Below are 12,273 nucleotides of genomic sequence, written 5' to 3'. Positions count from 1 at the left end.
GGCTGGTCTCGGTAGGTGAAAACCATTTACGGGCTTGAAGATCTTTAGGGACAATGTCCCCGTGACCCCTCTTAGTTGCCTAGGCCAATACTTTATCTTCCTGGTGAAAAGGGTGTTCTTCTTTTCGGTACTTTCCAACAAATGTCACTCCTGTTTCATTAGGTCTTTACTCATGCCCGGTCCTGTGTCAGGGCCTGGGGCTATAGATAAGATGAAGTCATGTTCCCTGCCTTTAGAGCCTTGAAGACCATACTGGCATAACTTGCTTTAAGAAAGTCAGTTATTATCAAGTTCAGATTGACAGGAAGATACATTGGGCTCGAGCCTCCGCTTTCGGAAAAAAAAAAAATTCACCTAAGGACTCAGCTAAATGGAATTTAAAGTAGGATTTAGTTTATTCAAACCTTTTCCAGCAACACACTTAATTGCAGAGAGAAAGGTGTGTCTGCAAGAAGTCACTTCGCAGCCCTCCGGGACTGGCCGGCTCCCAGATCCGGCGCCGCCCCCCCACCCCAGGCTAGGAAGTGGGAAAAGAGGGGGAGTGGGCCAGAGGAGCGGGGGGAAGAGCAGTGTGTGGGTGAGGCGGGGAGAAGGAGAGAGAAGGACAGCAGCAGGGAAGGGGAGGGGAGGCAAAAGGAAAGAGAGCAAAATAACCCCAATTCCCCTAGGACCTATTTTACATTCCTTTGATCATTTTTGGAAGATGAGCTCAGGAAGTACAATTATAGCCAGCTCTCGATCACCGCTGCGAAGGAGGGAAGTCCCTTACAAGTGTTAGTTATTATTACAACATGAATAATTGAACCTCCCAGATAATCCCCAAACCTCATTTGAGTCCTTAAGTTTTCTCTTCCTCCACCTGCCCAACCTTTTAACGGAATGAGGCTGGTGTGAGCACCCCCCCACGTCCCCTCCCTGCCTCCAGGCTGTCGGGTCTTAATCCTCAGACCAGAGGGACAGGCCCCCCAATACCAAGAGGAGGGAGTGGGAGTGAGGAGGGGGCTGCATCCATCCGACTCCTCTGGATTTAGCTCCATCCAGGCCCCCTCTGCCAACTCCTCTCTTCCTCTCTCCCTTTCCAGGCCCTCTGTTCCCCATCTTCCATGCTATAGCATTCAGTGGTTTATGGGGTCTAGGGTTGAGTCCAGATTGCTTACAGGGTCAAGTCCAAAGTCATTCCCGTGGCCAGTGAGCCCTCTATGACTGGGCCTCTGACTATAGCTCAGTCCTCACCTCCTACCCCCTGTCAAACTGCCCCTACCACACAACTGCTGGGAATACCCTCCCCACCTCTACCCCCTTTTCGTTTGTTTTCTAACTCCCTACTTACCCTTTAAATTTCAGCTCCCACATCACCTCCTCCTTGACACTGTCCCCCAGCAACTCTGACTTCAGTCATTTGGGTGGCCAGGGTCCCCAGTATGCCCACTGATCCCCACTCTGCTTATCACACTCTGTTGTCTGTAATCAGTTGTCTACACGTCTGTCTTCCCTACTAGTCTGTGAGCTCCTCAGCAGCAGACTCCGTATTCCTACCACCTAAATATGTTTTGAAAGAAAGAATAAGTGATGTTTTTGCTATTAGAGGGCAGAGAACCAGAGTGGTTATGACAGGACTAGCACCAAGCCCGCTCCGGCCTTGGGGACTTTGCACTTGCTGTTCCTGCTGCTTGAAACCCTCTTGCCCCAGGTATTTACTTGGGTTGCCCTCTGGCTTCATTCAGGTCTCTGCACAAATGTCCCCTCCTCAAAGAGACCTTCCCTGGCTACTCTGGCTCACACAGCACATGTGCTCTTCACCTTGTCACTATCTATCTACCACCCCAGGCTCATTTTTTTCTCAGACCTCTGATCAACACTTGGCATATTATATATTCATGTGCTATCGACTGTCTTCCCTAATAAAATATAAGCTTCATCAGGGCAAGGACTTTTATTCTGCTTGCTGCTGAATCAGCAGTGTCTAGAACCGGGCCAGGCCCAGAGAAAGTGCTCAATAACTATTTGTTGAGTGCTATTGAACTTGGACTTAAGACAGAACTGGGTTTGAACCCTATCTCTACCATTTCAAGTTCTGTGTGACCTTGAGCCAGGTGTCTGCTTCCTCTGAGTCTCACTCTCAACATCTGTAAAATGGAGATGGTCACCCTACGTCCATCAGAGGTGAGGACTAAATGAGATCAAATATTCCGAAGCACTCTGCACGGCGCCTGGCACAGAGAAGGCCAGAAATCTGTTGACAGACCGACGCCTTCCATTTCTCTGATCCGTAGCACGTGCCCCTGGCGCTCCGTCCTCCCGCCCCCGCCCCTTCTAGTCCCCGTTGGCGTCCGACCGTTATTCCCCGAGCCTGGGCGCTCAGCACGTACTTGCCACAGTTGTAGAGGTCGCAGCAGAAGCAGGTGTTGCCCCGGATGCGAGGCGTGCAGAATCCTCGGCTGAGGTGAGGGCAGTTCACCTGAGGGCGCACACAACAGTGAGGAGATGGGCTGGCACGGGATGGGGGGCAGGACCCTCTGGGACTGGAAATATGAGTTAGTGACTGATGGAGACGGTATGGACGGCTGTCAGATGAACACCCCCACGCGGGCCCTGGGCTGGCTGAACTCGTGCCTGAGACAAGCCACCGGGGAGCCGGGGTCCGCCCAGCCCCCTGACCACAGCCCTCAGTGCCCCATCCCTGAATGGTGGAGATGCAGAGGAAGGAAGGACGGATGGAAGGACAGACGGAAGAACAAATGACAGTAGGAAATGAGGACGGGGTGGGCGGGGGGGGGGAAGGGGAACCAGGGGATGGGGGGGAGGGGAGCAGAGGGGGAGGAAGACAAGAGGGCCATCACATGCACTCTGAAGTACAATAGTACCTCTCTAGCTGCCTGGGTAAGGTTCCTCATAACCCTCGCGGAAGGAGAATTTTTGGTTGAGGAACTTATGACCTTATATAGGAAAAATAGGGTTAGGGGGACCAGGGTTACAAGTGAACCTATGGAAGTCATTATTAATATTTTCACAGTCACCAAGTTAACACAAGAAAGCGCTCAGCACGAAATCAAGAGAACAGCAATGACATTTGTGCACATCTCGAGTTTGCAAACAATTTAAAACATCGATTTTTCCATTTACCGTCTTTCAAGAACTTTTCCAGACTCCCTTCCCCATATGGATGCAATGAAGTGCTTGTGAATGTGTTTCACTGTGTTATAGAGAATATTCGTGGTAAACAGGCACTTTTTTTTATATCGGGTCCTTCATGCAAATGCTCACTGCCTTTCTGATAAGCTGTCGGCACACACACGTTTCTACTCCTCCCTTTGAACCCGAGGATAGTTAGAAAAAACGGCAAATTTGCGTTCGGGGGGAAGCGTGTTGGGGGGGTCAGGTGAAAGGCAGAACCGTAATAGAAGTATTTGCCCTGGTGCTTTGGGAGCAGGGCCATCGCTTTGCTGAGCTCCAAGGGCACCATTCATTGTATCTTATGTCGAATGGTAGTTTCCCATTCAAGGGCTCTCTGGGTTGGGGGGTGATTATTGTGTGCACGCTGAGCAGGCAGTGGGTGGGTCACTTTCTGAAAATGACCCCGGGGCCAAGCTTCACCTCACTGCCCACTGCCTCTAGTTCTGCGTGAGGCGCATGGAGCGCAAGGATTGCTGGGGCAAGAGAGAGAAGTTGCCGGGCAAAGTGGCCCAGGCTTCTCAGTGACCCTCATTTCGCTTCCCGAACTGTCTTGCGTGTGGGACTCAGGCTCTGCCTCCCTGGTCCAGACCCAGGGCTCTGGTGGAGCTTCTGTTTTTCTTCCAGCTGGGCACCGAATCCAAGCAACGAAACCATCATCTGCAGAGCCGGGGGAGGGGCCTGCCCTGTGGCCTCTGTACTCATCTGTCCCTCTTGGGATCGAAGCCACACACTGAGAGGCTGCCTGCTGGGGTCACAGGGGCAGCCCGTGGCCACAGAGCAAAGTAAATCTGATTAGGTCTTATGAGGTTCCAACCTATGACCATGGCCTCATTAGACTTGTGCTCTGACCCACTGAACAAATCAACTACAGACACCTAGTGGCAAGCCTTAGGCCCGTGAAAAGGAGTAAAAGAAAGGGGGTTTCAGGCAGAGCAGAAGACTTTCCCAAAAGGTAAGGCATGCAGCTTCATTCCGGCTCACCTCCTCAGCTTCCTTCTGGGATGTCTTGGGGACGTAGTGGCACCGATTAGCATAGAGTGGTTTCAGATCCTGGAAAGGGAAACGGCAAACCAAAGAGTTTGGGTTTTGGAAAACAAAGCAGCAAGCGCTCTGATTGGTAATAAAAGATTTGAAAATGCGCGCGCATGCTCGTACACACACACACACACACACGCACACACACACACACACACGAGCAGGCAGTGGGTCGGGTTAGTTTCTGAAAGCTGCCCATCTATGGGCCCGAGAATCTGAGGATTAGTTACAAATGTTCTCATAAGTGCTTTCCACTGGGCCACTTGGTTAATGACAAATTAGGAAACTGATTGAGAAATCGGTTCCTTGAAATTCCCTCTCTGGTTTTCTTTTATTTCTAGTCTTCATCTTCTTCCCAAGAGCCCCCAGGGAACAAGATGCAGAACTCTTGCAACATCATGCTCCCGAAAGGAGGGAGCCCTGCTCCGACGATGAGGTCTCCTTGTCACCTGAGGACAGGACTCGGGCTGGCTGACGTGCTCGCTGCTGTCACTGCCACGGTGTTTCCAGAAGGAAGAGCTCAGGGAGCAAGCGCCAGGGGGACGAGCAGCTACGGAGGCTGCTGTAGATTTTAACTCAGCTGAACTATGAGCCATTTTCACTCAACTACACAGATTAGATAAAGACTGTGACCTCCAAAAATACTGCGAAAGCCCAGAAGACTAACATGGGGCTCAAGGACAGTTGACTTACCCTCCTGGCTTGGCCAGCTTCCTGGTGAGGGAGCTCTCAGGTGTGGGGGTTGGGGTAGAACAGACAGACACGATCCAGCGCTGCCCGGGAACTTGCAGGCAGGGGATGCTGTTCACTTCTGGGGTGATGCTAAACATCCCCCAAGGGGTAGGAGGCTTTGGCCAAAAGCAGGCTAGGATGGGACAAGCAGTTTACGCAAAATGACCTGTGGGGTTTGGCCAAACCACCCTCCCTCCTGCCCCCACTTTTCTCACCATTTTCAATAACCCCGGTGGCTGCTTTTCCCACTCATGATTTGCCATCTCCTGTTCCTGGCACCCAAGGGCCTCCAGCCTCCCAGCCTGCAGCTCCATCGAGGACCTAGGACTTTCCATCAGCTGCTTTTCTGTGAAACGTCCTGTCTGTTCAATGTTGGCTTAGGCTGGAGTCAGGCTGGGAAGGAATGAAGGTGCTCGTGTTCGTACTCAGCAGGGTTTATCTTCCGTGTTTGGGGAAGAGCAGAGGCCCTTATTATCTTGGGGAAGGGGAGGCTTGATGTGCTGTCACAGCCCTCCTGACCTCCCGGTTCTGCAAAAAGCGTTCAGCCACCAACTAAATGAAGACAGACCCGTTCACACGTGATGGTTGTCCATGCGCTGCCTTTGGTGGCTAATCTGCATTGAGACCCCGTCGGGAGGTAGGAAAAAGTCACTCAGCTCGGCCTCGGCAACCTTTTTAATCTGAAGGGCTACCAGTTGCGGAGTGAAGAGTTGGAAATGAGAGTTGCTTCATGGTGAGAGGCTACTCTGTGCCAGGCTCCCTTAGGGAGGTTACTGAAGGGAAGGAAACTGGGACCCAAGAAGGTAAAGTGACTTTCCCAGCTGGCTAATGGCCGTGTTAGGGGGAGGGGAAGGGAAGGAAATAAGAGACAACCGAGAGAGGGAACAAGACACCTTTAGAGGGGTGTGTAAGAAGGGTAGGGCTTGCGAGGAAGCACACACGCCCCCAGGTCAAAGGACAGGGCAAGATGGTGCTGAAGGACTCCAACAACAGAAAAGGCGGACTTAGGGGCGCCTTGGCCGGCTCAGCGGGTAGAGCGTGCGACTCTTGACCTCGGGGTTGTGAGTTCGAGCACCACGTTGGGAGTAGAGATTACTTAAAAGTAAAATCTTTTAAAAAATACATTATTTATAAAAAAAAAAAAGAAAAGAAAGACAGAAAGGAAAAGAAAAGACTGGCTTTAGCCCACCCAGGTGGTGCTAGGGCGCAAAAATGCCTTTCATTAAACTGGCCAATAGATATCACCATACATCAATAAAGCCTTCTTCCTCTAAACTCTCTGGGTATCAGTGAGGACTAGGCAGATATCATAGGATAGGTACAGGGTAAGCAGAAAGGTTTTCTTAAAGTTTCATCCAGCCTTACCCCAAATCCCTGAATCAAATGCTTTACTGTAGGCCAGTAACTGTAGGAAGTGCCGAGGGCCTGGAGTCAGAGATAGGTAGGTGGTCATTAGAGGAAACTTCCAGTAAATATAACTGGATTTTTCCCCATTGCCTCTGATGGAGGCCAGTGATCAAAAAAACATGGGAGGAGGATAAAGGAAATGCAAATCAAAACCACAGCTAGGTACCACGTCATTCCCACCAGGATGGCTAGAATTTAAAAGTCAGATACCGAGAGTTGGCAAGGATGCGCAGGAATTAGAACTCTCGTACCTACACTTCTGGCGGGAATGCAAAATGGTGTGGCTATTTTGGAAAACTGTCTGGTAGGTCCTCAAAAGGGTAAACATAGTTATGATATGACCCAGCAATTCCACTCCTAGGTATATACTCAAGGAAAATGAAAACATGTGGCCACACAGTACATGAATGTTTATAGCAGCATTATTGGTAAAAGCCACGAGCTGGAAACGACCTAAATGTCCACCGGTGAATGGATAAACAAAATGTGGTATATCCATATGATGGAATAATATCAGGCCATAAAAAGAAATGCAGCTACAGCATGGATGAGCCCCGAGAATATCATACTACATAAAAAGAAGTCAGTTCGCAAAAGACCATAATATTATATGATTCCATTAATATGAAAGGTTAATTAATATAGAGAAATCTGTAGAGAAGGAACAGTAGCCTCGTGGTTGCCTAGGGCTGAGGGGAATGGGGCATAGGGAAGTGAAAGCCCCGAATACGGGGTTTCTTTGGGGGGGATGATGAAAACCTTCTAAAACTGATGTGGTGATGGTTTGCCCGTAACAGCGAAGATACTGAAACCCGCTGAACTGTACACTTTAAATGGGCAAATTATATGGGATGTGAACTATATCTCAATAAAGCTGTTTAAAAAAAATACACATCAAGCGTGGGAGGAGAAGGGAAAAGGAGGAAGCCATTTTAGCTCATGATGCCATCAAAATCTACTGCAGGCTTCTTGGCCACTAGGCCTCTGTTACCATGGAGACTGCCTCAGAGTGAATACTCCTTGTCAAATGGGGATAATAATGCCTGCCCTACATATCTCACAGGATTGCTGTGGGCCCCAAATGAGATAATAGATGGGAAGCCACATTGAAAAGCTAAATGCGCTCCACAAAAACAAGGCATTATTGTTATTAAGATGGCTCCTGTTGAATACAAAATAGCACGCATGCTGTGATTGGCTGTAACCAGCTACACAAACAGGTGTGTGCTCAGAGGGTAATATGCAGAAATGCTAAGACTTGCTACGTGAGGGTGGTAGGCTTGTGGATGTCACAAGTTCCCAACGTGTCATCGGCCTTTTTAAGAAAGAAAAGATGAAGAAGATGGCTGCCCTCAGCTAAAATCCGAAAGGATGGGTCTGATATCAGGGCCTACCTTTAAATTCTTGGCCCTGAAAAGAAAATTGGGCCAAGAGCCTCTCTCTCCCACCCCTGACTCTGCCCCCTGCCCAGAAATTATCTCCTGAGACACCAGTTCAGAGACTGTTGGTGGGGCAGCACTGACCGCATGAGTTCCTCTAATCTTGGCAAACGAAGGACTGACTCTTACGCCTGAGAGGGGGGTCCAAGAGCAGGTGGGAATTGAGATAACAATGTCACAGATCATCCTTCCCCAGATCCAACCATATTCATGCCACGGCCTTAGGACGACCTGCACTATTTGCCAATGTCATTGATCCACAGAAGATTCTGATAATACAATTTTGCCCTAAATTGGCTGTTTTGGAAAACAAAACATTTCCAACTAACTCATGAGATGCTTTCATTTTCCATGCTGATTCAGTAGGAATAAAAGGAGTATTTGTGTCTGTTGTGAGGACCCAGTAAGCTGTGGTGGCTCGCTTTTGATTTTGGTTTTGGGCCAGATCAGGGCTATGTTATGACCTCCCTGGGACCTAGGCACTTTTGCTTTTGTGGGCCCCTCTCTCCATTAAAAGATATTGAAAATTATATTTTCTTTATTTTAATTATATCAAATGACTGCATTGTTATAAAGACAAATATATTTATATGCAAAAACTTCTCCTTGACCTAAAAGCTCATCGCTTGTCTACTGATTTGAAAAGAAATGATAATATTTTTATGAAACCCTGAAAGTACTATGGGTCATAGGCACTGTCTGGAATAGTGTGGAATGGAAAGTACTAAAAGAGGGGCGAGGGCTCCTGTGAAGAGCCACATGGGAATGCCCTGAAGCCCAGGCTTCCTCAGAGAAGAGCCCAAGTTTGGGTTTCAGGAGTCAAATGGCTTTCCTCAAGGGGCAGCTTTGAGGATTTGGCCCCTAAACGCCAGGACTGGGCTCTGAGTGGAAGCTTCTAGCACTGGGGTTTTCTCTGGACCCCAATCACATCACTAAACGCCAACCCCCGTTGTAGGGACAGCAAAGTTCAGGAATCTGAGAAGAGGTGACTCTGTCCTCATGGTCTGTTCCTGTCACTGTTGAAACCTCTGAGGCCCTCAGAACTCATAGGCCTTCCTGCTTCTCCCTCCCTCCTTGTCCCCAGCGTCACTTCCAAGGCCCTTCCCCTGGCCCCAGTGCCCTTGCTTCTGCCTTTCCAAATCTCACTCGCATGTCAAAGGCCGATGCAGGGAAGCCTGTTCCTGGCCACTGGAGCCCAAGAGAAATGGCTCCGGCACTTAGAGTTTATGCCCCCAGCTTAGCCCCGGTTCTCTAGATGACCGGGGGTCCAGCGGTGTCCTCATCCTGACGCTCAGCAACCTGAGACAGGGATCCTGTCTCCCCCTCCTCTGTACTGTCACAGCCCTTAGCACACACACCCCGCCGCACACACTCAACAAAGCCTCGCTCTGTTGCACGCGTCCTCTGACCCGGGCCTGAAAGTACTCACAATGTGTCTGGCAGCAAAGACCCCATCCACAATGGCACAACAAAAGGCCGCAATCACACCGAAGCTGATAAAGACGATAGAAGCCACCAGCTGCGGGGGTGGGGTGGGGGGGACAAAACACAAGTGTCTGTTAGCCTTCCACTCTTGCTGTTCCTGGAGACTAGAGGATCCCCATGAGAATGCCAGCCAAAGCCGAACTCTGGCCTGCCGCCCCATGGGGGTGCTTTTCATCAGTCACGCAGGATGAGTGGGATGAGGGGTAGGGGCCGCCGAAGGCATTTTTTACATTTTCAGAGCAAGCTAAGAAATTCACCCCGTAAGTCTGTGGACACCCGATCAAGAGGAGATTTTGCTGATACCGAGCAGGCTGTCTGTGGAGGAATATCCTATCCCTGTGGAGGAATTTGTGTGGCTCCTCCATCCTCAGACTCCGAAAGATGTTGGACATTTGACGTCGTGTAGTCCACCCGTTTTATTTATTGTGGGGCTGGAGGCTCAAAGAGGGGTAGTGGGTGCACCCAGGGTCCCCATCCCGTCTACAGAAGAGCCCGGTGCCCACCAGCTCCCGGTCCAGTGTTCTTCTCAACCCCTCGCCATGGGCAGTGATGAAGACAGGGACGATTCTGAGGCCCCACACAACCCCACTTGGCCTTCTGCATGGTTGAAGAAGGAACATTCAACTTATTAAGATTTAGATATCAAAGACCTCTCACAAGGGTGGAAGTCTCTGGAACCGATCAACTCTGTGTAGTACGTACAAAAATTTTTAAGAAAAATGTTTGCTTGCACCAGACTGCCCTACACTCTGATCATGTTAGATAAAAAGATTTTCCTAATAATCTGGCTTCCGTTACAAGGGAGATACTACAAGCCGATGTGGAGGAAGGTGCTTCCAGGGGCAGGGGGTGGGGGGCGGGGGCCGCCTAAACCCACCATCTGCCCAGGGTCGACCCTCAGAAGGAGACGGAATCAGTCTTTTTCTTCCTTGAGGTGTTTGGAGGTAAACAGGGGGAAATAGCACGGCATTAAACTGCTCTCCAGGGCAAAACCAAATCAAAGTCAAGGCTACCCTAAGGTTCTCCCTCCTCAGCAGGCTAGGAGGAAATACTTCTCTCCTTCAGGAGTTGTTCAGAAGCCTCTCCCCATCAATCTCACTTCACAGCACTACAGAGAATTGGTAAATAATGGATGAACGCTGTCGTGAAATTGGCATTATTAGCTATGCGATGATCAGCTCTACAATTAAAACTCCCCCATTATTTTGAATAATGTAAGCCCAGAGTGCAAACACGACTGGCGGGGGGAGGCGGGGAGCCCAGGTGAAATGGAAGAAGAGAGCGCTGAGTGCTCCCCTGAGGGAATCTCCCACATTGCTGGGGGAGAACGGATGGTTAGAGTTCTCTGTCCCTGGAGCTATTACCTTATCTGATTAAACTTGCTGTTAAATAGACCCCATTATCAAGGTCTAGATGCCACAGAGGCTAGTACTGGGTGAGTCTAATCAGTCCACCATCTGACCACCCCCCAGGGCATCTTGATTTACAAGTGTAATATCCTAAAAGGCAGGAACCCTCTGCAAAACTTTCCCCAAAGGTTATGCATCAGAGAGGGAGGAGGAAAGCAAAGGGCAAGATCCAGAATATTCTATCTCTTTGACTTAAGGAGACTAACTAGGGCACTGAGGGAGGGTCAGGCAAGACAGGAACAAGTCCCATACCACGGGGTCACTTTAGAATAAGTTCCCTGGAGGCTGAGGAGAAAAGGCAAAGGGGCATTTGCTTTTGGGGCCCGACCTGGGCAACCTTAAAAAGTGTGTTACTTATCCATATAAATATTGAGCTTTTTCAGAGGAAGAGTGCGATTCTATAGCGATGAAAACTTACCATCTGCCGTTTGTTCTCAACGAGGTTTGATCCGATGATTCCAAGGAAGGATCCAAAGCCGAGCTGCAAAGCAATATGGCAAACATAGCATGTGAGAAGGTGATCAGCCTGCCCACGCAATCATATCCCGCTCCTGGATATGATTCAGGACAACGAAAAAGGCCTGATATGACACATGCGGCTGTTACGCAGATACGACGTGTTCAATAAAAGTATTTCTCCCACCATTTGTCAATTTTGCCTTGTCGAAATGAATCAGACCTAAAAAGAAACTCATGTGCCCAAAAATTCAAAGTAAAGGTCAACCAGAGCTTTTCAGAGCCTGCCTATTTCAGTGTCAATATCTATTACCTAGCGCGTGACTGGTGAGTCAGTACGAGACATATAACGGTGAAAAGCACGCGTTATAGTCTGATCTTTATCTTTTTCTTTTTTTTTTTGAAAGGAGACCGTCTACTCTGATGCATGGATTACAAAGTAAAGATTTGAAATAGCAATTTTTGATGCATCTGGCACACTAATCAAACCCAGGAAGTACTTTAGAGATCAGCAAGTACCTTAACCTAGACTTAAAAAAAAAAACCAAAAAACAAAACCAAACCCTATTTTTTGAAAGCCTGTATTTGTGGCTGACCCACTGCAATTTACGTTAGCACTTATTCACCTCTTCTTCCATCTCTGCTTCATTTATGGACAGAAAGCATTCATTAGAGGGTGAACAGAAATGGCCGTGTAAAGCCCTGAAAAAACAATCTCCCTGTCTAAGTGGCTGGGATGATGGCTCGCTGTAGCAGGTCCCATTTCCTCTCACTTCTGCCATTAGTGGACTGAGTCGGCCAGGCTCAGCCGCACACGATCGCTAACCGATGGCTGTCGGTGGGGATAAAAATGCAGTAAGTAAAAAGTGGTGAGCACAGACCAATAAATCTTAACACAAGCTCGGTGATGTAGTTACAGGTCTCCTTAGCCTCACTAATGGTCCGGGTTGCCCTCTGCAGCCTTACCTTGGCTAACAGGGGCATCTATTTCCACCTGAGGCCCCCAAGCCTTACAGCTGAACTTGGAAATCTAATGGACCCGAGGGCTGGGCAGAAGTGAGGTGGGGCAGCGTAGGGGCACTGGGTGCTGGTCTCAGAAACCCAAGAATGAAAGGGCATGAAGGGGGCTTGAAGGG

General features: G+C 49.3%; 1 protein-coding gene across 1 annotated transcript in view; it reads right to left on the bottom strand.

Moving 5' to 3' along the window:
- The window catches only part of TMEM255A (transmembrane protein 255A), a 47,977-nt gene that overhangs the window by 20,428 nt on the left and 15,276 nt on the right, over window positions 1–12,273 (bottom strand). Inside the window, exons 3-7 of the mRNA XM_036068879.2 lie at window positions 11,100–11,162; window positions 9,217–9,306; window positions 4,156–4,224; window positions 2,865–2,936; window positions 2,370–2,458 (exon numbers count right to left, since the gene is read on the bottom strand). Of these exons, the coding sequence (XP_035924772.1) occupies window positions 2,370–2,458; window positions 2,865–2,936; window positions 4,156–4,224; window positions 9,217–9,306; window positions 11,100–11,162 (383 nt within the window). The remainder of the gene's footprint in view (window positions 1–2,369; window positions 2,459–2,864; window positions 2,937–4,155; window positions 4,225–9,216; window positions 9,307–11,099; window positions 11,163–12,273) is intronic.

The sequence above is a fragment of the Halichoerus grypus genome, chromosome X, assembly GCF_964656455.1.
Source record: "Halichoerus grypus chromosome X, mHalGry1.hap1.1, whole genome shotgun sequence".
NCBI lineage: Eukaryota > Metazoa > Chordata > Mammalia > Carnivora > Phocidae > Halichoerus > Halichoerus grypus.
Note: the sequence above shows the minus strand (reverse complement) of the source record. Positions and strands in the feature narration are given on the sequence as shown.